Source organism: Myotis daubentonii, chromosome 5 (assembly GCF_963259705.1).
Source record: "Myotis daubentonii chromosome 5, mMyoDau2.1, whole genome shotgun sequence".
NCBI lineage: Eukaryota > Metazoa > Chordata > Mammalia > Chiroptera > Vespertilionidae > Myotis > Myotis daubentonii.
In genome coordinates, this window is record NC_081844.1 from 2,970,119 (window position 1) to 2,996,647 (window position 26,529).

The 26,529-nt window shown below is 51.9% G+C and overlaps 1 protein-coding gene across 3 annotated transcripts; it reads left to right on the forward strand.

Annotated features, from left to right (window-relative positions):
• Positions 1-26,529, forward strand: MYOZ2 (myozenin 2). 3 transcript variants are annotated; one of them, XM_059695570.1, is made up of 6 exons: positions 1-156; positions 657-747; positions 11,167-11,328; positions 14,515-14,644; positions 17,514-17,697; positions 26,113-26,529. In XM_059695570.1, exons 2-6 carry the CDS (start codon positions 667-669, stop codon positions 26,345-26,347), a joined length of 792 nt encoding a protein of 263 aa, XP_059551553.1. In that variant the 5' UTR covers positions 1-156; positions 657-666; the 3' UTR covers positions 26,348-26,529. The 3 variants fall into 3 exon arrangements, with proteins under 3 accessions (XP_059551553.1, XP_059551552.1, XP_059551554.1); XM_059695569.1 differs by having other exon boundaries at positions 657-742; positions 11,159-11,328; XM_059695571.1 differs by lacking the exon at positions 657-747 and having other exon boundaries at positions 11,159-11,328.

The window sequence follows — 26,529 nt, forward strand, 5'->3', positions numbered from 1 at the left end:
TGCCAGGCTCTTCAGCAAGACGCAGTCCCCGGAGCCGAGCGAGGACCATGCCATCGTGGGCTCAGGGGTAGACCCTCGGCCCAGGAGCACCCCTGCCCCGCCATCCAGGCCTCCCCTCCACCGGCCGTCCTGCTGGGAAGCGCGGCCAAGGGCAAGGTGAGTGCGCCGCCTCCTGTGTGTTCTCCCTCAGTGGCCACAGGCTCAGGACTGTGACTCACAAATGAGCCTTCTTCACCCTAAAGGACAGCTGTCGATGCCAATTTTAAACCGTCCCCTGAAGCGTGCGGCCTGAGCTGCATCCTGTCCTCACTCTGCAGTCTGCGGCCGAGAGGGGCTGGGATGCCGGGGAGGGGGCAGCAGGGACACAGGGACAGAGGAACATGAGCCGGGAGAGCGGGAGGGGAGGGCAGCTCTGTCCCTATCCCCACCGCCTGGGGGTCCTTGCGCAGAGACAAGACCGAGCCCCGTGTCCCCTCTGTCCACTGTGACGCGGCTGTCCAGGGCCACAGGCTGTGGTGCCGGCGGGGGAGGCGCAGGCAAAGCCTTCGGCGAGAGCAGAGGCAGTTCCTCCCGAGGGACAGAGACCCGCTCTAAAGGGACGATGACACGACACCCCCAGGGAGCCCTCCGCTGCTGCAACACGTTTGTTTCCACAGGGAACAGGCGATGCTGTCACACAGCTCCATGGTGAGGCAGAGGAAGCAGCAGGCCGCCGCCATCATGAAGGAAATCCACAGACACGGTATCCTGAGCCCCGTGTGGCGTGGACACAGTGAGGGACACGGTGCCCTGTGTCCCGTGTGGCGTGGACATAGTGAGGGACACGGTGCCCTGAGCCCCGTGTGGCGTGGACATAGTGAGGGACACGGTACCCTGAGCCCCGTGTGGCGTGGACATAGTGAGGGACACGGTGCCCTGTGTCCCGTGTGGCGTGGACATAGTGAAGGACACGGTGCCCTGAGCCCCGTGTGGCGTGGACATAGTGAGGGACACGGTACCCTGAGCCCCGTGTGGCGTGGACATAGTGAGGGACACGGTGCCCTGTGTCCCGTGTGGCGTGGACATAGTGAGGGACACGGTGCCCTGAGCCCCGTGTGGCGTGGACATAGTGAGGGACACGGTACCCTGAGCCCCGTGTGGCGTGGACATAGTGAGGGACACGGTGCCCTGTGTCCCGTGTGGCGTGGACATAGTGAGGGACACGGTGCCCTGAGCCCGTGTGGCGTGGACATAGTGAGGGACACGGTGCCCTGAGCCCGTGTGGCGTGGACACAGTGAGGGACACGGTGCCCTGTGCCCGTGAGGCGTGGACATAGTGAGGGACACGGTGCCCTGTGCCCGTGTGGTGTGGACATAGTGAGGGACACGGTGCCCTGTGCCCGTGTGGCGTGGACATAGTGAGGGACACGGTGCCCTGTGCCCGTGTGGCATGGACATAGTGAGGGACACGGTACCCTGAGCCCCGTGTGGCGTGGACATAGTGAGGGACACGGTGCCCTGAGCCTTGTGTGGCGTGGACGTAGCTCAGCACTAAGGGGGACCCCCTGGCGTGTTCCCTAGCCTGTGGCCGACTGTGCGCTCTCAGCGTGCCCGGGGCAGCGGCGCGGGGTGGAGCCGCCTTGGTCACTAAGCCTTTTGTAGTCCTCGTCTCATCTGGAAGCTATTTCCAGAGGAACAGCTGCTGGGCAGGAATGAGCCAGCTGACAGCTGATGTGCATTCTGCGGGGCTGGCCCCTGAGCAGCACCAGCCTCCGACTCTCCCTTCCTCCTGGGCCGGCCTCCCAGTTGTCTCATTGTTCATTCCCCCACCCTCCCCCTGGGAAACCTTGATTTACTCTCCGTGGGGCCCACAAATCATTCAAAGTAGGCTCTATCTTCCCTTCTTTAAACAACAACAACAGAAGATGTGAAGTGGGAATTCACAGTCATTGTGAATCTCTTTAACCCTGAGCCCAGTCACCACCTTGAGTCATTAACTCAGCGAGATGTTTTGTGTTGGAAATGTTTTATTCACGGTTCCTGGGAACAGGCAAAGCTCTAGTCATCTCAGAGCCTATGATTCAAAACCATTTTCAGGAGGAATGAGGGGCCAGGGGCTGTCCACGCTCTCCTTCCCGTCAAGTCCCAGCAGGTGACTCCGGAGGCTGACTGTCTTAAAGAAACTGGTTTTGTTCCTGGGCGAAGGGACGTGATGTTGAGGAGAGAGAGCCGGGCCCCTTCAGGGCTGATCTGAGCCATTCCCGACAGACATGTGGTTTCTGCTGGAGGCTCCGCGGCTCCTGGATGAGAGCCTGACCTTCGCCCTGAATGACCCCGAGACCCGAGCCTGAGGTCTGAGGGCGGTGGGGCCGGGAGCAGCGTGGTCACTCACCTTCCCTGAGGGAGAGGAGGGAGCCGGGGAGATGGTGTCCGATTCTCCGACGGCGCAGGCAGGAGCAGGTCCTGTGGTTGATCCTTTCCTGTTTCCTGGGAGACGCAGTGGGCCCACGGCCCCAGCTCCGTGCCATGCTCCACGATGTCCAACCAGCTCGGGAGAGAGTGAGGAGGATTCGGACTCGGATTCCAGAACTGAAACCGCCCCGAAGTCCCCAGACACGCGTGCAGGCTTCCTTCGCGTGTTCCCTGCCTCGGGGAGTTTACGCGACATGGTTTTTACCCGATCGATGCGGCAAAAATCCGATGGTCACTCGAGTTTGAGGCGAAATTGTTTACCTTAAAACTAGACCTGAGCTGCGTGATCATTTTCTCGTTGCATCATAGTCGTATGTCAGTGGACCCATTTCAGGAACCCAGTCTAAATCTTATGTGGGCCCCACTCCGTCAGTCCAGACATAGACCTGCAAGGGTAAGAATATGTTATTTTTATAGCGTAACTTTGGTGTTTATAAAATATTTAAAAAGTACAATTCTATCTTAAGGGGAGAAACCCTCAACAGTACCGTCTCAGCCCCAGGCCACGCTGGTCCCCGAAGCCCCCCTCCGGGTCACGGGGAGTCCCACCCCGTAGTGGAGTCACAGGCTCTGCCCTTGTTCGGGGCTCCCGGGTGCCAGCTAGCGGGGACCCTCACCGTCTCGTCTCCCTGAGTCCCGCACGCAGAGCAGCTCTGTGCGTAGGAGCAGCGTCAGCCACCGCTCTGGCTCCCCCGGGCGTGGTCTCCGGGACCTGGAGATCAGGGGGTGTCATTGTTTAGGGAAGCGGCATTGAGGCCCGGACGGCAGAGGATCTGTTCTGGGCACGACCGTGCAGACTTCCAAGCACTGCCCAGCAGCCCAGAGCGGGTGACGCTAGACAAAGCATGCGACCGTTTCCCTGCCAATGACAAGGCCAACCAGTCACAGGGGACCGGACCGGCCTTATAAAAACGGCTCTTTCTGTAGAATTATCGTCACATATTTTTTACATCCCTTTGCACCAATCACGGAGCCTGAGGGAGAATGGAAGGTGATCGCGGGGCCGCTACACGAGCCCCTTCTAAGCAGGAGGTGGCGGTTCGGTCCAGTTCTCGTTGTGGGGGAGACCTAGCAGGGGCGCCTCTGAGATCAGCAGTGGGAAAAGGTGAAAATAAAAAACCCAGAGGTCTACATCTGAGCCTTCACCCTCCTGAAGGAGAAATATCTTCAAAGAACTACTGAGGCATGCTTTTCACATGGACCGAACCACGAGAAACCAGACAGACTCGAGTAAGAGGCCGCTGCTAGCCATACCCCGAACTGTGTCCTTGTGCGCCCGCTGTGCCTGGTGCCAAACCGCATCCGGACGCGGACGTGAAGACACCGCACGCCCAGCGGATAACTAACAAGGGTGTCCCTGCCCAGGTACACTGTGTCCTGGGGTCGCCGTCAGCATAGCAGCAGCGAGCCCACGGAGCAGCCGCCCGCGTTATGTTGACATACACAGTGTCAGAGCCATGTTGCTCCCGTCCAAGTGCGGCTCTGAGACACACAGAACCGCCCAAGGGCCTGGCCAGCGTGTGCGCACGAGCTAGCTGTGGCCTGTTCTGCAGCGATCACCACCTTCCCCTGTCAGCACCTCTGCTGGGACTTGAAGATCGAGGACAGAGCGGGGGGGGGGGGGGGGGGGGGAGGGCCAGAGGTCGCTGACAGAGAGAGAAGGGGGGACGGGATGGAGGGAGAGGCGCAGAGCACCCCTGGCTGCTGTCCGGAAGTAGCAGGGACTGGAAGTAAAACAGCCCCGAGAGGTGGGGGCCCATGTCCCTGATGGTAGGCACAGACATTGCCGACAGCTTCAGAAGCAGGGGGGCCCACCACCGAGGCTGTTCTGCCGCCTCCGGTTCCCTCACTCGGGCTCTGCAAGGGCTTGTTTGTTGTTTTTTCTTTCCTCTTGGTATGTTTTTCGGTTTTGTTCTTCTCCCCTCACAACCTGTGAGCTGCTTTCCTAGCATGCGGAAGAGGACTGGGCAGACCGCTGAGATTTCAGGAAAAGGGCTTGGCTTGTGCATGCGGGAGGCCTAGTCCACATGGGGTGCTGCGGTCAATAGGGTCCCAGGAGCCCTGGGGTCCAGACCACACATCAGAGTCCTCGCCCGAAAATGAGGAGGCTGGGCGTGCTGACACGTCGAATGCTCGGTTCCTGTCACTGTTTACGGAGCCGTGTGCCGAAGCAAACATCGTGTTTGACGTTTCTCCACCAGTAACCAAGGCGATGCCAATGTTGACACGGACTGCAGGGCGCTTTGAAACGCACGGAGCACAGCATCTGAATTTCAGATGGAAGACTGTGCGAAGGCCCTTTTCCTGTCTAAGCAGATCTTACACTGTAGTTGATCAAGTCATCATTATTAACACAAGCACAGCAGGAAGGCCTTGAAGGCCACAGATCAGAAAGCCCAGGGCAGAAAAATAACTTAGCCTAATGCCTGAGTGTACAAGTCTGTTAGTTTTCTTTGGTTTAACATTTCTCATAACCCCCCAAAAAAGATGTTTTATTTTGAAAATCAGTGTAGCTTCTGGCAAGTGTTTAAGTGAAGCCAGACGATTCCTTACCCAGTGTCTTCGGTGCCCATGCTATGAACAGCAGCACTAAATGATTCTGCTTGTGGAATTCAATCTGTGTCATGTAATACCTTGGTAATATCATTTCTTCAATGTTTATAGCTTTACACAGCTATTAGGAGATAATATTTTTCTTAACATTTTTGAGAACTTTATTGCTTAGCACTCAAATCAAGGCAAAGAGATATAAAATAGGAAAATCAAAAAAGTTCCACGTGTATTTCAATATCAACTTTTTAGTATAGAGAAAATTATTGATAAACTTTTAATCAATTGTAGGCATTATGCAAAATCACAGTCTGTACTATTATCTATACTAATAAAAGGGTAATATGCTAATTAGGCCAGATAGACCTGACATCTTCCAGCTGTCCTTCTGGATGTCCTTCTGGACAAAGCCATGGTGGTGGAGCCGAGCAGAGGTGGTTAGGGGAAATCAGGCAGGCAGGCAGAGGGGTTAAGGGTGATCAGGCCAGCAGGGGAGAGCAGTTAGGGGTGATCAGGACGGCAGGAGAGAGCAGTTAGAGGTGATCAGGCTGGCAGGGGAGCCATTAGGGGTGATCAGGCAGGCAGGCAGAAGTGGTTAGGGGCGATCAGGCAGGCAGGTGAGCAGTTAGGAGCCAGCAGTCCGGAATTGCAAGAGGGATGTCCGACTGCCGGTTTAGGCCTGATGCAGGATTGGGCCTAAACCAGCAGTCGAACATCCCTTGAGGGGTCCTGGATTGAAGAAAGTACAGGCCAGGCTCAGGGACCACCCCCTCCCCATGCACAAATTTCATGCACTGGGCCTCTAGTTTTTTATATAACACACTGTACTGGGCAACAATGTACATTTCATGGGGTCATATTCAATCCACATGGGCCACCCGCAGGCAGTCCTGTCGGGGGCAGAGGAAGTCTTGTGGCCTCAGTCAGGCTCCTCAGTGAGCCCCGGGCCCCCCTGCAGCTGGGCATTCAGGTGGCCCCCTCAGAGGTGTGCCCCCTCCACCGGCAGCGCAGCTGCCAGGCATCATGGGAAACGCCTGTAAAGTACCTTTTTCTCTTGCTCCCATTATTTGTAAGTGGGCACCTTTACAAGGGGTGAATGGAATTCACTTGCTGATCTTAAATTTGTCACTTTGGCAGGATCACAATTTCAAATTTAAAACACAGCACTTCTTGGGCACACACAAATCGCTGTTAACTTAATTTCAGAATATTAATCTGTAAAACTAATATGAAAAAGAAAAGAATGTTTCCTCTTGGAGGAATTTAAGCCCGGTGTCTACACATCGAAGACGACACATTGAAGTAAGGTTTGAAAAAGGAGCTGATCACATTTTCACTGATGACTCCTATTCTCCCAATAAAACATGATTTTCCTTTTGGTTCCCAGCATTCAGAGCAGTGTGGCTCCACAGTATGAAATGTTTATGTAAGATTTTAAGTCTTAACTACAAGAAGATTGTACATTTGAGGTCATTACTGAGAAAGAGCACTGGTAACAATTATTTAGTATTTCTAGTAGATTAAAAATTGTGGATTTTTTGGTAGAAATTGATTTGATTATGGTCAAGACCCTAAAGTTATATGTTGCTATCTATCCTTTCACAATTACATAGTTATTCAAAGATAATCCCTGATTTGCTTGAAGGAACAGTAAACTATAATAGATGAAGTCCCATCAAACGATTAAAGAATAAACAGAGAATTCTGCATCGGTGCCAATGACATCAGTAGGAAAGTACGCCCAGCGATATTATTTTCATTGGATGACCTAATGTCACAGAGACAACCTACTAATCCATCAGGTCAAGGATGTGTACCCTGACCGCGCTGTATCATTTACCAGGCATCCAGCTCACACAGGCGGCTAAGACCCTGCAGGGGTTTGTGGCAAAGGGCAGGGAACAGCTGAAGTGGACGCCCTGTGCCCAGCTGGCAGCCTTGTTCAAGCTGAGCGTTTAGGCCAGCCGTGGGCAAACTACGGCCCGCGGGCCGGATCCGGCCCGTTTGAAATGAATAAAACTATTGAAATAAAAGACTGTACCCTTTTATGTAATGATGTTTACTTTGAATTTATATTAGTTCACACAAACACTCCATCCATGCTTTTGTTCCGGCCCTCCGGTCCAGTTTAAGAACCCATTGTGGCCCTCGAGTCAAAAAGTTTGCCCACCCCTGGTTTAGGCAGTGAGAGTCCATACATTCGACTCTCCGCTCGCAGGCAGTCTGGACCCTGATGGACACGTCAGAGATTTAAGTATTGGAAGGGAAGGGAGGGGAAGAAAACCTTGGAGAACTTACTTTATGTCTTTTGTTGTTTGTGTATGCAAAATACATTGCCTGTGTTTAGGAGTATGCTAGGAAGTACTTAACCACTGGTTCTTTTTTTTTGGTGGGTGTGGGGGCGGGGGGTATGCCTTTGGTATAAATACTCCCTCCACGGCCCATTTCAGTACCATCAGGGTCACTGCATGCCGACCTGGGAAGAGATGTGCAGTACCAGGACATGGTACAGTTTCCACCTAACGGATACAGGAGTTATAAGTACCTCAAGCGCACAGTAACAGCACAAAGTAGTAGAAGATGTAGAAAGAGATCCTTCTGAGTCTTTATAGCTTTGTTTTTAATTTAGTTTTTCTAGTGATCAACTTTATGTAACTTCATTGTGACAACGGCTGTGCTCACGGAGTTTCTCTGCTGGCTCCCGCGTCCCTGAGAGCCGACCCGTGGCTCCGGGGAGCGTGCGCCTTCGCCCACTGGCCCCTTTCACGCAGCCGCACACATCAGTCATCCGGGTCTTTTCGTGGCTGGATGGCTCTTCATTAAACTTTTATTTTGAGGTAACTGTAGTTTCACATGCTAACGTGAGAAATAACTCAGAGCTGCCCCGTGGACCTTCCCCAGCACTCCCTGCAACCCCCACAAAGATAACGTCTCATAAAGGAGAGTCCTACACCACAGGCAGACCTGACCCTGAGGTGGTTAAGACTCCTGCCCACCACTACTCGGCTCCGCTCACCGTGTGTGTGTGTGTGTGTGTGTGTGTGTGTGTATGTGTGTGTGTGTGTATTCTTTTCTTTTGCTCCCCTCCCCTCCCCTCCCCTCCCCTCCCCTCCCCTCCCCTCCCTTCCTTCCCTTCCCTATAATGCGATGTGAGTGGGATCATACAGTAGAGGCCTCTGGGCTGGCCTTTTTCACTCCATGCAACTCTCTGGCCATATACCCAGGTGTCGCATGTCCCGATAGCTTGTCCCTTTTTATTGCGGCCTGTCGCGGTATGGATGGCCCAGTGTTTTTAGCCATTTACCTATTGAAGTACATCTAGGTTTTTCCTGTTTCTGTTTTGTTTTGCTTTTATTAAGAGTAAAGCTGGTGTGACCATTTGTATACAGGTTTCTGTGTAAACAGGAGTGTCACTTCACTGGGGTGAATGCCCCGAACCCTGGTCGTTCTGTGTCGGGCTTTGGACAGAACCCACTCCGTTACTTTCCAAAGTGGCTGCACCATTATCCGTCCTGGCCGCGGGGCGCGAGGGACGAGTTTCCCGACGCGCCCGGCGCCCTCCCAGCACGAGGTGCGGCTCTAGTCCCCACTCCCGCCCTCGGAGGCCTGTGCGGTGACGTCTCCCTGCGTTTTAACTGTGACGTGAACAAGGCCTTTGACGAGCTGCTCACGTGCTATGGCACCTGCCTGTCTCTCCCGGGTAGATGTCTTCCTTTCTCTTGCCCGCGCGCTCATTGCTCTCATTCAGGGGTTCTCAACCTTCTGGCCCTTTAAATACAGTTCCTCATGTTGTGACCCAACCATAAGATTATTTTCGTGGCTACCTCATCACTGTCGTGTTGCTACTGTGATGAATCGTCATGTAAGTATCTGATCTGCAGGATGGTCTTAGGCGACCACCAAAGGGGTCGCGACCCACAGGTTGAGAACCGCTGCTCTAATTGGATGGTTTGCCTTTTTACTGTGAGTTCTGAGATTCTTCACTCTATTCTACCCACTGTCCAACACAGACAGCATGTGTTTTTCAAATATTGTTTCCTAGATTGTAGCTTGCTTCTTTTTCATCCTTTAACAGAATCCTTCTCAGAATAAAAGTTTATAATTTTGATAAAGCCCCATGTCTCAGAGTCTTTTCTCTGGTGGACTGTGCTTTTGCTGTCAGCTCGAACAACATTCTGCCTAGCCCTAGAGCCCAAAGGCACGGTCATGTGATTTTCCTACAATAGATGGTGGAAGGTAGGGATTGACATCTGACTACGGAACCAGTCTCGCATCCGTGGAATAACCCCACTGGCTCGTGTGGAATTATGTCCACATGTTGCTGAGTTCCACTTGCTAACACTTTGCGAAGGACCTTTGCTTCTGTTGGCGTGAGGGACATTGGTCTGCGGCTTTCTGTGTGTCCTCCTTGTTGGGTTTGGGTGTCAGGGTCGTGTTAGCTTAACAACGAATTGGGAAGTGTTCCCTCTCCTTCCGCTTTCAGGCAGAGAATTCTCCAGTGAAGCCTTTTAGCTCTGAAAGCCTTGTGGCTGGGGCCTTGTGGCTGGGGCCTTGGGTCTAGGGCCTTGGGTCTGGGGCCTTGGGGTTGGGGCCTTGGGGCTGGGGCCATGGGGCTGGGGCCTTGTGGCTGGGGCCTTGGGGTTGGGGCCTTGTGGCTGGGGCCTTGGGGCTGGGGCCTTGTGGCTGGGGCCTTGTGGCTGGGGCCTTGGGTCTAGGGCCTTGGGTCTGGGGTCTTGGGGTTGGGGCCTTGGGGTTGGGGCCTTGGGGCTGGGGCCTTGGGGCTGGTGACTTGGGGTTGGGGCCTTGGGGTTGGGGCCTTGGGGCTGGGGCCTTGGGGTTGGGGCCTTGGGGCTGGTGACTTGGGGTTGGGGCCTTGGGGTTGGGGCCTTGGGGCTGGGGCCTTGGGGTTGGGGCCTTGGGGCTGGTGACTTGGGGTTGGGGCCTTGGGGCTGGGGCCTTGGGGTTGGGGCCTTGGGGTTGGGGCCTTGGGGCTGGGGCCTTGGGGTTGGGGCCTTGGGGTTGGGGCCTTGGGGCTGGGGCCTTGGGGCTGGGGCCTTGGGGCTGGTGACTTGGGGTTGGGGCCTTGGGGTTGGGGCCTTGGGGCTGGGGCCTTGGGGTTGGGGCCTTGGGGCTGGTGACTTGGGGTTGGGGCCTTGGGGTTGGGGCCTTGGGGCTGGGGCCTTGGGGTTGGGGCCTTGGGGCTGGGGCCTTGGGGCTGGTGACTTGGGGTTGGGGCCTTGGGGCTGGGGCCTTGGGGTTGGGGCCTTGGGGTTGGGGCCTTGGGGCTGGGGCCTTGGGGTTGGGGCCTTGGGGCTGGGGCCTTGGGGCTGGTGACTTGGGGTTGGGGCCTTGGGGTTGGGGCCTTGGGGCTGGGGCCTTGGGGCTGGTGACTTGGGGTTGGGGCCTTGGGGTTGGGGCCTTGGGGCTGGGGCCTTGGGGCTGGTGACTTGGGGTTGGGGCCTTGGGGTTGGGGCCTTGGGGCTGGGGCCTTGAGGTTGGGGCCTTGGGGCTGGGGCCTTGGGGTTGGGGCCTTGGGGTTGGGGCCTTGGGGCTGGGGCAGGGTAACTTGGAGCTGGGGCCTTGGGGCTGGTGACTTGGGGCTGGGGCCTTGGTGCTGGTGACTTGGGGATGGGGCCTCAGGGCTGGGCACCTCAGGGCTGGGCTCAGAATGAATAGAGTTTTGACAGAGACAGGGAAATGGGGTGGCACAGATGGAAGGGTTGGCACTCCAGTAGCAGGGACGACTCAGACGGATCCATAAAACAGTGGGGAGCAACACGGAGCTCATTAGAGGACGCCAAGCAGCGCTGCTGAAACACTGAGTATGGGGAGACTGCATTCCACCACCAGCAATGACAGCCCACGTCCATCCCCTTTCTGCGAGCCAAGTGCCATGCGAAGTACTCCGTCTGCAGCCTTGCGCTCAGTCCTGCTATCAGCCCTACGCGGTGGGTGTGTGAGCCCCACTTTAGAGATGACACGAGGGTTAGAAAGAATCAGCACCGTATCCATGACTACGTGGTTGGCACGGAGGGAGGTCAGGGTAGGCGGGGCGGCTGAGGGGAGCCTGCATCCCAGGCCCCAGGCCTGCAGACGGCAGGCCACGAGGACGGAGTTTGGGGAAGCCCCTGAGATGCATGTGGGTGTCGTTTTCCAGGCGCGGACGGCATGGACCTGGGCAAGAAGGTGAGCGTGCCCCGCGACATCATGCTGGAGGAGCTGTCCCACCTGGGCAACCGCGGTGCCCGGCTCTTCAAGATGCGCCAGCGACGCTCCGACAAGTACACGTTCGAGAACTTCCAGTACGAATCCAGGGCGCAGATCAATGTACGTAAAGCTTGGTCGTGGGGAGGGCACACGAATGGGCGCCGTTCCTCCTGGCGGGCGGGTTCCCAGGTGCCCAAGCAAGCGCTCTCCGCACGTTCTCCCCCTGAATGGTCCTGGGGGGACAGGGGAATGCTGTGTGCGGCTGAGTGTGGGGTTCGGCAGGGACATGGTGAGCTGTGGACTGGGCTGTGGACGTGGCACTGAAGCCTGCCTGTCCTGCCAGCAGCGGGGGAGGGTGGTGGTCTGATCAGGCTGGTCGGTGGGTGGGACCCTCCCGGGCACACAGCGCGCTCTGCAGAGCAGGGGGAGGAGCCGGGGAGCTGCAGACACGCGGGTCCCCAAGCACTGACTCCGCATGATGTAGGGCGGGCTGTGCCTCTTAACCACAGAGCCAGCGAGGACAAAACTCCTTGGACAAAAGTTTTCCTAAATTAGAAGCTAGTAAACAATAAAATAAGATGTGAAGTAGGGAGGCATGGGACAGACTGACATACCTCGAAGTGGGGTTGGGGTGACCAGAAGAGATAAACCAAAGAACCTGTATGCCAGCGGTTCTCAACCTGTGGGTCGCGACCCCTTTGGGGGTCCAATGACCCTTTCACAGGGGTCACCTAAGACCATCGGAAAACACATATATAATTACATACTGTTTTTGTGATTCATCACTATGCTTTAATTATGTTCAACTTGTAACAATGAAAATACATCCTGCATATCAGATATTTACATGATGATTCATAACAGTAGCAAAATTACAGTTATGAAGTAGCAACGAAAATAATTTTATGGTTGGGGGTCACCACAACATGACGAACTGTATTAAAGGGTCGCAGCATTAGGTTGGTTGAGAACCACTGTTGTATACTTACTAGAGGCCCAGTGCATGAATTCGTGCATGGGTGGGGTCTGGCTGGCCCACCCCCAATCGGGGCAGATTGGGGCTGGGCCTGTCGGGACGAGGAGATGGTGGGAGGTTGGCCAGCTGGCCAGCCTGACCCAATAGGCCAACCAGGGCCAGGCCAGCTGGGGGAAGGGGCCACAGGCGATTGGCTGGCAGGCCCCACCCCCAATTGGGGTGGGGGGGTTGCCAATGAGGGCCAGTGGCCTGGGGTAGGGGCCATGGGTAATTGGCCGGGTGGCCCCAACCCCTATTGGGGTGGGGGGGTGATCAGGGGTGGGCCGGCGGGGGGGAAGGAAGGGGATGTTTGGCCAGCAGGCCCTGCTCTTGATTGGGGTGGGTGAGTCCGATCAGGGGCAGGCCAGCAGGGGGGAGGGGCCACGAGGTTGGCTGGCCAGCCTCACCCCCTGATCAGGCCAGTTCACTGGCCACAGTGAGCATCATAGTGACTGGTCGTTACGGTCGTTATGGCCCTTCTGGTTGCTGGCTTTTTATATATATATATATAGATATGCATATCCATGGACACGGGCCATAGGGTGGGGAAGATGTGGGGGGTGGTAGGGGTTGGGAGGAAGCAGGAAAAGGGGGGAGGAAATGGGAGACCTCTGTAATACTATCAACAACAAAAATATATTTAAAAATGAAAAACAAATAAAGCCAGTAAACAAACATACTCCCTGGTGCTCAATGCCATTTGCTCAAAGAGGAAGTATCATTTTAAAAATGGGAACTGTAGGTGCAGTGTGGGGCTCCCTCCGCTGCTCAGGAACTGGCCACGGTGAGCCACGCACCTGCTCCCACATGCAGAGCGGCCACAGGACGCGCATCCTCAACCAGAGCTGAAGACCGCGGCTGGTACACGGGTCGTCTCCGTGCTCTGGCTCCGCCTCACACGCAGGCAGGCAGGAAGGGAGGCAGTGAAGGAGAGGAGCCTTCCAGGGGGAGCACAGCAGAAGCGTGGTTCGTGGCGATTAAAACTCTCCTCGATAAACCACTGCAGAGATATTCAGCAAAACGACCCCATTTCACAGCTAAACTACCTCTGCCTTTAGTGAGGAGGGGCTTGGTGAATCCCTAGCATCTGAAATCATGTTGGGGGAGGGGAACGTGCACCATAAAAAGTAATTCTGAAATAACACCAAGCTAAATACACTGGGATTCTGAATATGTGTTCATTTTGCTCAAAAAATAACTTTTACTATGTATTTGGCACACATTATAGAAACCTCAGGTGGGGCCCTTAATTTATGGCCTTTCATTTTGGTAAATATTTGGATTTTTAGGACAAAGTAGTCTTTTATCCTCATATTTCTATAAAGGTAAGTAAGTATTAAAATGTAAAACTGTACTTTGCCACATCACCTTATAAGTAACTACAGAGATAAATAAGCATTAAAATATTTTCTGCTTATGTCACACCAAAATAAAGTCATAATTGGTCTTTATTTGATATGCTCATACTGAATTTTTCTTTCTAAATTTAAAAGATAATTTGACTTTATACACTCCTTATATAGATTGGCTTTTTAAAAAACACACATATTTCCCATATGTAAGTAAAAATGCTTTATTATAGAGATAAGGTCTAGCCATACTTCTGAGGACATAACCAATTGCAATTCTACTTTCTCTGTTAAAATGCAAATTGGCTACTTTTTAAAGTGCTTTATTATTGCCATAGAATAAATCCTGAGTTGTAATAATAAACAAATTCACCTAAAACTTAGAAGACAAACATCTTTGAAGCATTTTATTTTCTAGAAATCCCAAGTTCTTCCGTCTACAAATTTATTCAACTTAAAGGGCAATTTCTTTTTGTTACACGGGACTATTGTTCAGATATCAGATTAAATTTCAAGACAAGATGTATTAGAGAATCTAATTAAATCCCAGCTATAAATAGAGTAGCAATGTGACAATGACGAAGCCCAGTGTTTGACCAGGATGCTCTGTGTTCGATTAGTAAAGACTTAAGAAGGAATCATAGTCACCTCATAGGGATGTGGTGACTGAATGGAATGACTGATACAAAGCCCTTGACACAGCACCTGGACAGTGAGGCTCAGAGAGCGGTGATGAAGTGGACTGTCATCCTAAGACAGACCTTGGGTTGACTTCAGGCAAAGCTCAGCCAAGACCATGCAACCTAGCCACGCCCCGTGAGACAATGAAGCACCATGGCAGCTAAACCCCGAATGTGTGGAGGAGGCCAGCACAAGTGACATTCCTGTGGGCCTGTCTGATATTTCTGAGTTTTCAGCCGAGTTTGCTTTTGACCAATACAGCACAACCTGGCCATGCAGAATGGGAAACTGGACGGAAGCCCCTCAGAAGGGGGGTCACAGCAAGCCCCCTTCACTCCTCCCAACACCCCGGACCCGAGGAGCCCCCCGAATCCAGAAAACATTGCACCAGGTAACTCGGCGCCTTACAGATAGAACCATAAGGTTGCTGTGCATTGAAATGTGTGGCTCAGGTCACGTGGATCCTTAGTAAATGGTATCAGAGTGGGACCGCTAGTCTCATTATGGTCAAAACGGGCAAAGGCAGGTTTACACCAGTGAGTACAAGCAACACAGAGCTTATCCTTGTGTTCTTGTTTATTAATTATTGTACTTTCCACCTGAAAAAGAACTGTAGGCCTACTCTTGTAGACTCACCGCACATCGGTGTGTGGGTCAGTCTGAGGTCAATGTAAAACGGAGACCTGGGGGGGCCTGCAGGGACCGCCAGCGGCCTCGTGTCTTTCAGGTGGCTCACTGTATTGGCTGGCAACCACCTGTTACGTTAAACATTAAGTCATTTGTAATTGTATGGATGCTCTTTTTGTATAAATCTGTACAGTCCGTGGAGTGCTATGACATATATTTGTCTTCCTTAATTTCACAATAACTCCATGACACTTTACTACAGTCTGCACTTTACAAATTAAGACACGGAGGTTGCGAACGGCTATGTGTCAATAGTGACTGATGAAGAATGACATCCGAGTCTGGTTCCAGATCTACAGTCACGGGACCATTATGTCTCTGGGTGAAAGCAAACCAGGGGAAACACACAGAAATCACACACTGTGTTGAGTAGTGGGATTTTAAGAAACTTAAGAAAGTATGAAATTTTTAAATGTCCGGTCTCCGCACGCCTGACCTCTGGTCAACTGTAGGAGGAAAAGGAAATAAGATGGGGGGGAGGGAGTGTGTGACAATGGAGCGCTGAATCCCACACCAAGGACAGACAGCAGAGGCGAGTCTGTCCCAGTGGCCACAGAGCGGTCATCTCACGCCCAGGCTTCCGCAGGGCCTGGTGGGTGAGGAGGGCGAGGGCGGGCCCAGGAGCACAGGGCAGGGGAGGGGGCGTGGGGGACCCGCTTCAGGCAAAGCCCAGGTCTGGAGCACGGACATGAGGACCATGCCAGGAGGCGAGGATGCACGGGGGTGCGGAGGGGGGATGTTGGAGAGGTGAGGGGGGTGGGGACAGGTGTGCCATGCTGAGGGGCTGAGATTTTCATCCTGGGAAGTGAGGGACACGGTCAAGTTTTCTGGTCGTAGGTCCCGGGGCAGCAGTGTGGAGGGTGCCCGGGAGGCGGTGGGAACCAAGGGTGAACATGAAGGCTGCTGGGAAAGGCCAGGCAGCAGAGGGGCAGGGCCTGGCCAGGGCAGGCGTGAGGGAAATGCAGAGGACGAAGGGCATTTTCTAGAGCAGTTTCCCCAGGTTCTCTCTGCAGATCCCTTGCATGAGCTGTGTAAGCCACCCCTGGGGTGACTGCAGCCAGGTCTCTGGGGGAGAAAGCCCTCGACATTGAGTCCCTCCCGGCATTTGCAATCGGTGCCGAGGGAAACGGTCTGGGAGCCGCTATATTAGAACTCCTCCAGGAGCGCAGCTGGCATCACAGCGGCCTGTGGGAACGCGGCGGCTGGGGATACTGCTCTGCCTTGGGCATCGAGGGTCGAGGGATGCCATGTGCTGAGAGTGGTTCTTCTGAAAATGTTCCATGCGGAAAAAAACAGGGGGGTTAGAAAGGCCCGGAGGTCCCCAGGCTGGGAAGTACAGGAGGTGCTGGAACAGAAGGGCGCGGAGATCAACTCAAACCTTGGAGTCACCCTGTGAGAGCCAGGGTGGAGAGGAAACGCCCTGGGCAGGATGACAGGTACGAATGAAGAGCTTCCAGGGACAGCAGGAGAGGGTGGCGAGCCGAGAAAAGACGCCCACAGAGAGGGGCTCCTCTCAGCGGCTGGGAGCACAGAGGATGCAATTACTGCACCGCACAGCTACCCCGTGGTGGCTGATCAGCGTAAAGGGAGGGCAGGCAGTCTGACAGAGGAGACAGGATGGTTAGTGACGGGAAAGAACGTTGGGACCAAAAGCAGGAGGCTGCAGCGGGAGGCCTGGGTGCAGGGTCTGGGAGGCCTGGGTGCAGGGCCCGGGAGGCCTGGGTGCAGGGTCTGGGAGGCCTGGGTGCAGGGCCCAGGGAGGCCTGGGTGCAGGGCCCAGGGAGGCCTGGGTGCAGGGCCCAGGGAGGCCTGGGTGCAGGGCCCGGGAGGCCTGGGTGCAGGGCTCGGGAGGCCTGGGTGCAGGCCCTGGCTGGGGAGGAGAGACCTGCATGAAGGACACGGCAGGTAGAGGTTGCGGACGGAGAGTGCGGGGCTCTGCCATGAGGGCTTGGAGCGGCCACTCAGCGCATGTGCCAGTGGTTTAGTCTATGCAGAGCTGCTGCGAGGGTTAAGTGGCGCTCACAGACGTGGTCTGCTCCTGCGAGAGGAGCGGGCGAGGAGGTGAGACCAGCCGCAGAGAGTCAGGGACAACGTCGAATGGGCCTGGGAAGACCAGGCCTCCCCCAGAGGGTGCAGACACAGCCCTCCCGGCGCTGAAGCCTGCGCAGCTCAGTCAGCACGTGAAGAGACAAACTCCTACATTTCTCCCAACACGTCAGCCAGGACAGGGACACTGTGTCCACTGCTGCCTCCTGAGCCCAGACCGCAGCCCACACTCGATGGGTATTTTCAAATCAATCCCGAACGGTGATAGCGGAGCCCAGTACAAAAAGGGCAGGGGCCCAATTTTAAAAATCAAAGGAGTAGCTACATGGACAAGTACACCCTGAGGTGGGGGATCCTCAGAAAATCCCTTTAGGGGGCGTAGCCTGTCCACCACGCGAGGCTGCTCATTCCGAGAGGTGGGGACAGGGCCCTCCTTCAGGGGTGACTGCATGCCGCGCAGGGGCGATGGCAGGGGGGCGTCCCGCCCAGGCTCTGCGCTCACTCCTCCTCACTGTGTTTCCCCGAAGGCTACTCCGGGCCCCTGAAGGAGGTCCCCCCGGAAAGATTCAACACCACAGCCGTCCCCAGGTCCTACCAGTCGCCATGGGAGCAGGCGGTCAGCGACCATCCAGAGCTCCTCGAGGCACTGTACCCCAGGCTGCTCACGCCCGAAGGCAGGGCAGAGCTGCCCGATTACCGCAGCTTCAACAGGTAATCGCGGGACATGGGGCGCGGGGCGACCTGGGGCGGCCTGGCTCTGTGCCCTGCAGGGTCTGGGAAATCTGATAGAAACCCCCGGGGCCTGGGGGTGCTGGGAGGAGGGTCCAGGGACTCCAGGCTTCTCTTGGGACTCTGAAGGCTAGCCGTTGGAATGCAGGTGAATGCGCGCTCTGTCACTGTTCATGAAAATAAATGCTTGTGGCCATCCACACAATCCTGGATTGGATAGTGGTCACCTCCTTTAATCAAACTGCCGGCCACGGACCAAGACAGCACCACCGAGAGGCTCAAATGATCTCTACAATGTTCACACAGGATGCTCACCAGCCAACTCAAAGTGACCAGGCCTGACCATGAGACAAGACCAAATGACTACAAGTGAAGAGAAAAACAATAAACAACACAGACAGACACACAAAAGACTGGAATATCTGACACTCACTTTAAAGTAATTGTGAGGAACATGTTCAAGAGAAGAGACGACAAAAATGAAGAATCCCAGCCCATTGGGAATGGTTTCCAAAAAGGGTCAAATGGAAATTCTACAAAAAACAGAAATACGGCAACTGAAATTGAGAAGTCAAAGTGCTAAGTCACTGGACCCATATAAAATCTGCAGGAAATACAGAGGCCAGAGAAATGCCAACATTGAGAGAGAGAGAGAGAGAGAGAGAGAGAGAGAGAGAGAGAGAGAGAGATCAGTACAGGTCGGTCTGTGGGACACACAACCCAGTGTCTTCAGTAATAAACTGCAGGGAAGGATGAGAGGGACATGTGTGGCATAAAAACGATTTGAAAGAGAGAATTCTGAAAGACAGGCAAAACTAAACCACTGTACTGAGACACGCACCCTTGGGTTATTACCATAGAAAAGGTGTTTGTTGTTGTTGCTTGTTTTTTTAATATATTTGTATTGATTTCGGAGAGAAAGGGAGATGGGAAAGAGAGATAGAAACATCAATGAGGAGAGAGAATCACTGATCGGCTGCCTCCTGCACGCCCCCTCTTGGGGATCCAGCCCACAACCTGGGCACATGCCCTTGATTTGAGTCGAACCTGGGACCCTTCAGACCACAGGCCAACGCTTTATCCACTGAGCCACACCAGCAAGGGTACCATAGAAAGAAGGTTTTTAAAAACATTTTATAAGTTGCTATTGTCCTGAAAGTCGAAACACCGCCGAGCCCTGGGCAGGCGAGGGCTGATTGGCAGGACACGCGGTGCTCCTGTAGGGACTCTGCACGGGCGCTGGTGGCAAGGCGGCTCGCTTTAGAATCAGCTTCTGTGCCTGTCTATGAGGTTTCTGTACTCGTGTTATATTCAGTGATGGAAATGTTTTTTAAAAGTGAAGGAACAGATTTCACGGCAGACTGAACAGAGCGGGAGGGACTCAGAGACTGACGTGGACAGTGTGCAAAGTGGAGCAGAGGAGACGACGGGTTCCCACGGCAGGGGAAGAGCAGGAGACACACTTGGCAGTGAAGGTGCCAGCATACGGGTGTGATTAGAGGCTCGGGAGGGAATAACAGAATAAGGCAGAAGCCATCGCTGAAGAATTCATGGCCCAGGAATTTTCAAAATTGACAAAACACATCAGGCCTCAGATTCAAGAAGTACTATGTGACCCAGTCAACCATGTGGTGGTAACACGCAAAGGCACAGGGCTGCCAATCAGCGGAAAACCAAAGACCATGGGAACATCTTAAAGCTCATGGAATAATGCCTTTAAAATGATGAAATAAACTAGTGGTCAGTTGCACGAAGATTCGCGCACGCAATAGGCCTTCCTTCCCCTGGCTGCCAGCACTGGTTTTCCTCTGGCACCCAGGACCCAGGCCTTTGGTTTGGCCACAGCAGCGAGGCTTGGCTTCTCTGCTCCGGCTGCTCCCAGCCCCTCCTTTTTCCCCCCAGCTCCTCCAGCAGAGCCCAGGGTAGACTGGAAGCCTGGGTTGCCCCCAGTGACCCATGCCCCCCGGCCACTCCTTGAGCAGAGTACAGGGCAGGCGGGAAGCTTCGCTTCCTCCATCACCGGGAGCAGCCCAAGCCTCCTGCTCGCTCCAGCTCCATGGCTGCTGCCATCTTCAGTCATCTTCAGTCTTCGCTCCGCGCCTGCATATGCAAATTAACCGCATCTTTGTTGGGTTAATTGGCATAGTCGCTCTGATAGGCTGGTGGGTGTAGCGGAGTGGTGAGGTGATGGTTAATTTGCATGTTTCTCTTTTATTAGTGTAGGTAATGACCTGCCTATAAGTCTATATCCAGTAACAGTACTCTTGAAAGGTAAAAGTTAAAATAAAAACATACAGGCATGTTTCAGACAAAGAAGTTGTTTTAATAAACAAAAGGTATAACTATATAAAAGGAAAAATAAAACTGTCCTTATTCACAAATGACATGATTATGTCCCCAGGAAATTCAAAAGGAGCTCCAGGTTAGTAATTAGAATGAGTAAATTTAGTAAGATCACAGAGTACAAGGTGAATATAAAAGTTAATGACATTTTTATATACCAGCAACACATAACTACAAAATAAATAATATTAATCAAGTTAACCTTATGATTTACATACTTTTTAAAATGTATCTTCAATAAATTTTTATTTTAAAAATATCACATAGGCAAAATAATCTCAATAGTTATCTGGGTCTTTAGAAATTGAAGGTGATTAAAGCCATTCCTTTAATTAGTCCAGAACACATTCCAATCATTTAAAAAAGGTTAAAATAATTTCCAGGTACAAGTTGGGTTAGTATCTTTCCTGCGGTAGGTTAATGGGATTTATTTTACTGAACTCAAAATTATGAGAAAATAATCTGACCAGAAATTTAGCTCCTCATACAACTATTATACTTTAAAAAAAAAAAAAAACTATACAAAGCAGATTAGGAAACACTGCTTTTATTTTATTTATTTACTTATTTTTGTTGTTGTTCTTAATTGTCACCTAAGGATATTTTTCCATTGATTTTTTAGAAAGAATGGAAGGGATGGGGTGGGTGTGTGGGGGGGGGGCAGGAGAGAGAGAGAGAGAGAGAGAGAGAGAGAGAGAGAGAGAGAGAAAAACATTGATGTGAGAGAGGCATATCTATTGGTTGCTTCCCACACACACCCTGGCCAGGGATTGAGCCTACAACCGAGGTACATGCTCTTGACCAGAATTAAACCTAGGACCCTTTAGTCTGTAGGCTGACGCTCTATCCATTGAGGCAAGTCAGCTAGGGCCTATCATACATTTTAAAAAGAAGACATAATAAGAAGTACATTTTTCCTTCTTTTTCTTAAATAATTCAACATTATTATATTGACTTTATTCTAATACTTTTTTTTTTCATTTTTGCTAAAACAAATGAGAGAGAGAAAGAGAGAGAGGTTTCTAAATATTCCCAGAGTCCTTTGCGAAGAGTAACATAATATTATTTGGTGGCCCCACTTTATTATACATAATCACTAGCTATTGTCAGTGACGTGTGGAAGGTGAGATGCAGTCCTGTAGCATTCAGCAGGGATAGGACCGATGAGAAATGCTCCCTAGTCTAAGCATGACTTCAAAATAGCCTACAGTTAGCACAACTGTGCATTTTTGCACTCATTTTGAATATACTACTTAAATATCATGCTACTAGAGGCCCGGTGCACGAAATTAGTACATGGGTAGGATCCCTAGGCCTGGCTGGTGATCAGGGCCAATTGGGGCCTTCCAGTCTTGCTGCCAGCCAGGGCCTCCCTTCCCCGGCTGCCGGCCGGGGACTTCTTTCATTTCGCGCCACCCTCTGGTAGTCAGTGCAAGTCATAGTGAGCAATGGAACTCCTGGTCTCCTGGTCGAACTCCTGCGGGGACACTTTGCATGTTAGGCTTTTATATATATAGATATTGAAATAACACTATATTAACCCATGCAAGATGTGAGGAAAATTGAACTAGAAGGTTTCCAGCTCTGCTTCAAAAAGCCGTGCGACGATGCCGTTTAATCCTCCTTGTATTAATTTCCTCATCTGTGAAAAATGTCCATGATTGCCCTAGCTGGTTTGGCTCAGTGGATAGAGTGTTAGCAGGCAGACTGAAGCGTTCCAGGTTTGTTTCCAGCCAAGGACACATGCCTGGGTTGCAGGCTCGATCCCCAGTAGGGGTGTGCAGGAGGCAGGCGATCAATGATATGCTCTCATCATTGATGTTTCTGTCTCTCTCTCCCTCTCTGAAATCAGTAAAAATATATTTTAAAAAAATGTCTATGATTGCCTGGCTGGCGTGGCTCAGTGGTTGAGCGTCGACCTATGAACCAGGAGGTCATGGTTTGATTCCTGGTCAGAGCAGATGTCCGGGCTGTGGGCTTGATCCCCAGTGTGGGGAGTGCAGGAGGCAGCCCATCAGTGATTCTCTCTCATCATTAATGTTTCTATCTCTCCCTCTCCCTTCCTCTCTGAAGTCAATAAAAATATTTTTTAAAATGTCTATGATTATATGACTAAGTACCTTTAAATATATCATATACATTAGGTATTTAGTTGAATAACTTATATTTCTATACAATCATTTTACAAGATTCTTTACTTTATAGAATAATCAGTAATTATTAGGGGTATAAGTCCAGCACTATTAATTAGTACAAATGTAATCCCATTACTGATCAAAGTAAATAAGAAAGCATCTATTAACTGTGAATCTGAGTGGAACAAGCTTCTTTCTCCATAGATGACCAAGTGTAAAATCACATTATGTCGAATCTATGTTTGAAGAAATGCTGTGGGAATTATAGGGACGCAGGGTTATCTCTGGTAGACTAGTCCAAATCTTTTAGTGGAAAATTTTGCTTCACTATCTTTGACTAAAACTTGAAACTATTTCCAGAGACCTTAAATTTCCTACAAGCAGTCTCACTTTGAATGTTTACCATCTCTGTGAAGGGACTTTTCTACTTTGTGTGCCTAGAGCAATAAAAATTCCAGCAAACAGGATACAGCCTCAGTGGTGCCAAAGAAAAGAAAAGGCTGCCTTTCAAACAGCAGCTCTCACTGGGCCAGAGGTAGGAGGTGGAAGACCAGGGATGGAGCGGAAAGGAATGTTTTCATTTACAAGAGAAGAAAATGACCCACAAACTGGGAGGGAAAAACAACACAGAACTGGACAAAAAGGGAAAAAGTAATACACTTAGTACCAAACCCAGATATTGGATTTCAGTGGCTGGGGAACACTGCTTCTTCTATTTAATGCAGGAAATAAAATAAATGAGTAAAATTTATATCTGGAATTCATAAACATAAGATTAATTGACCAGATTCAGCCTAAATCTAGAAGTGAAGTCCAGCATCTTGTATCCAGTGGAAACCATATATTCTTAAACTCCCAGGATGGATGTGTGTAAGTTTGGCTGCCTGTCATCACAAAAACCAAACCCAGAGGCCAGAGAAAAAGGAGACAGGTTTATTTAAGTGCCGGTTACCTGAGAAGATGGGGATCTCTTGTCCAGAGCCCATCTCAACACCACAGTGCAGGCAGAGGCTTTTATAAGGAGGGAGAGGGAACGCAGGGCAAAGAAATCAAGGGAAAGTGTTGAAAAGTTCTCTGCATGCAGATCAGCACAGTCCACTCTGATAAAGACCTTGAAACTGGTCAAGTGATGGCCTGGTGTGTGTCATCCTGGTTTTACCTTATATCCTGGTTTTACCTTATATCCTGGTTTTACAATTGAAGGTCAGCAATTCTCCTAGAGCTATGATGACTGAAGGTCAGAGTCTGCATCTTCTGAAGTTAGTTCCTAGGACTCTTATACACACACTAGAGGCCCAGTGCACAAAATTTGTGCATGGGGGTGGGGGTGTCCCTCAGCCCAGCCTGCACCCCCTCTAATCTGGGACCCCTTGGGAAATGTCTGACTGCCAGTTTAGGCCCGATCCCTGTGGACATCCCTCTTGCAATCCAGGACCACTGACTCCTAACTTCTCACCTGCCTGCCTGCCTGATCACCCCTAACCGCCTCTGCCTGCCAGCCTGATGCCCCTAACTGCTCTCCCCTGCAGCCTGATCACCCCCTTACTGCTCTCCTGCTGGCCTGATCACCCCTAACTGCCCTTCCCTGCTGGCCTGATCACCCCCTAACTGCTCTGCCTTGCCGGCCTGATTGCCCATAACCACCTCTGTCTCAACCCCTGCCACCGTGGCTTTGTCTGGAAGGATGTCCGGAAGATGTCTGGTCTAATTAGCATATTACCCTTTTATTAGTATAGATGCTGTTTATCTACAAGCTACTTATCAGTCAGAGTCAGCATTTGCAGAAACAACGTCGAAAGAATGGTGGGGGGGGGGGGGTTACAATCCCCAGTTACATGAGCAGCCCATGCAGTTGTGTGGCCCCGACTGGAAGGGCCATGCTTGCCACGATGCTTTGCTCTCTCTGTTTCGATAGTCTTAATGTTGTTGTTGTTGATCCTCACCCGAGGATATTTTTCAGTTGATTTTTTAGAGAGAGTGGGGAAGGAAGGGAGGGGGGGGAGAGAGAAAGAGAACATTGATGTGAGAGATCTACCTGTTGCCTCCCCCCCCACACACCCCGATGGGGGCTGGGAACAAACCTGCAATCTAGGTACACACCCTTGACTGGGACTCGAACCCAAGATCCTTTGGTCTGCAGGCCGATGCTTTAACCACTGAGCAATGCCGGCCAGGGTGATAGTCTTAACAATTATTAAGAAGGGCCCCCCAGTTTTTATTTTGTACTGGGCCCTACAAATTTCAAAACTGGTCCCGATGCTAGGCTCTGAACTTCACAAGTGTTTCATTTTACCCTCAGCAACTCTGTATTCAGGATATTCTTTCCTTAGGCCTGTGGTCGGCAAACTACGGCTTGCGAGCCACGTGCGGCTCTTTGGCCCCTTGAGTGTGGCTCTTCCTAAGCCTTAGGAGTACCCTAATTAAGTTAATAACAATGTACCTACCTATATAGTTTAAGTTTAAAAAATTTGGCTCTCAAAAGAAATTTCAATCGTTGTACTGTTGCTATTTGGCTCTGTTGACTAATGAGTTTGCCGACCACTGCCTTAGACTAACTACCATATTCTATGATGTGTTGTTCTTTTCCTCACGTCTCACTCTAAACTTCCCTGTGGACTCACTGAAGTTAATAATAATACCGCCTTTTCATCTGTGAGTTCCTCGCACACAGCAGGGTAGATATCTTAAGCAATCACTTCTTTCTTGTATGAATAAATGAATGAGTCAGCAAATGAACAAACTATTTCTATACAATGGTACATCTCTAACATGATAAGATACTCTCTTGGGCATCTTAGACACCCAAGAATAACAGGTTTTGCTTACGCACAGAATGAAATGTGAGTGGTAAAGACTCTTCAATTCGTTAAATCAAATGACCAGATGTGGGACGTGACCAGGTCGCGGCGTCAGGAACATGACAGCCGCATGGCTGGACATCAGTCAGACACGGCCCCCGTGGGTGGATGTTCCTGCACGCGCTGCATTTAGAAACTGACCCCCGGAGGCCCAACACTCCTTACAGCATCTCCTGAGGGCTGTGGCGCGGGCTAGTGGCTGGACAAGCAGGCCTCCGGGGGCCTGGGTTGAAGTCCCGGGTCTACAACTTCACAGGGCTCTGCGCAAGTCATGTGATAGAGCGTGCCTCCGTGTCACCCCAGACATAGGCATGTTAACAGGACCAGCTCCTAAGGTTGTTGTGAGGGTCTATGAGACAATCGGTCAAGCCGTGGCACTAGGCACCGCACGGGAACTGGTTAGATGCCGACGCTCAGGACACGCCCTGGTGTCTCAGTGAGCACCTGCACTTCAACAGGGGCCCGCGGTGAGCAGCACTTCAAACAGCGGCCGGTGCACGGTGCCCCGTCCTGCTGTCATCGCTAGCGGTCCTTCTGAGGTTCCATGCTCAGGGGCACCGGCATGAGGACCCAGCTCCTGGTTCAATGCTAAGAGTAACACCGACCCAGGCCCTCTCGTGAGCCCTGGGTGACTGACACGGACCACCAGTGCTGCAGGAATTGGCCAAGGAGCGTGGGCTGGGCTAGTCGCTGGGAAGTTAGGACTCACAGGCCACAGGACGCACGCAGGTGGAGTGGAGACGGGGAGTGGGGAGGACGGGGGGGGAGGGGTGGACATCTTACGCAGGGAAACGTGAGCAAAGACAACCCAGGAAATGATAGTGACAATCTCCAGGTGCGGGGAGAGATTAGTTTAGTCCCAAACTGAGAGTACAAACAATAGGTCTTCGCACAAATTCGTGGTCCCTGAATGGAAATGCTTGTCTCAGAGGTCAAACACTGAAAGCCATGCTAAGAACACAGCATAACACGCCAGTAAACTGATGAATTAACTTGGTTTTCTATGTTCCAGTAGATACATTTGGAAATTAATTTATTCTTTTTCTTTTCATTCCCCACAGAGTTGCCACCCCATTTGGAGGTTTTGAAAAAGCATCAAAAATGGTGAAATTCAAGGTCCCAGATTTTGAGCTACTACTTCTAACAGATTCCAGGTTCATGGCCTTCGCCAACCCGCTTTCTGGCAGACGGTCCTTCAACAGGACTCCTAAGGGGTGGATATCGGAGAACATCCCCATAGTGATCACCACCGAGGCCCCAGAGGAGCCCGCCGTCCCAGAGTCGGAAGACCTGTGAGCGGACCGCCACGAAGGCCGCACAAACATGTCGCTTCTGTTATTCCACTTGCTGGCAAAGCCACTCACACTCTTCAGCAGCAGCAGCAGCAGCTCAATAGTCACTTAGCAAAGTTCCTCTTACGGCATTTAATTCCCACCTCGGAGCAAATACTAATAAACAACCCGTAATCTTGTTTTAAA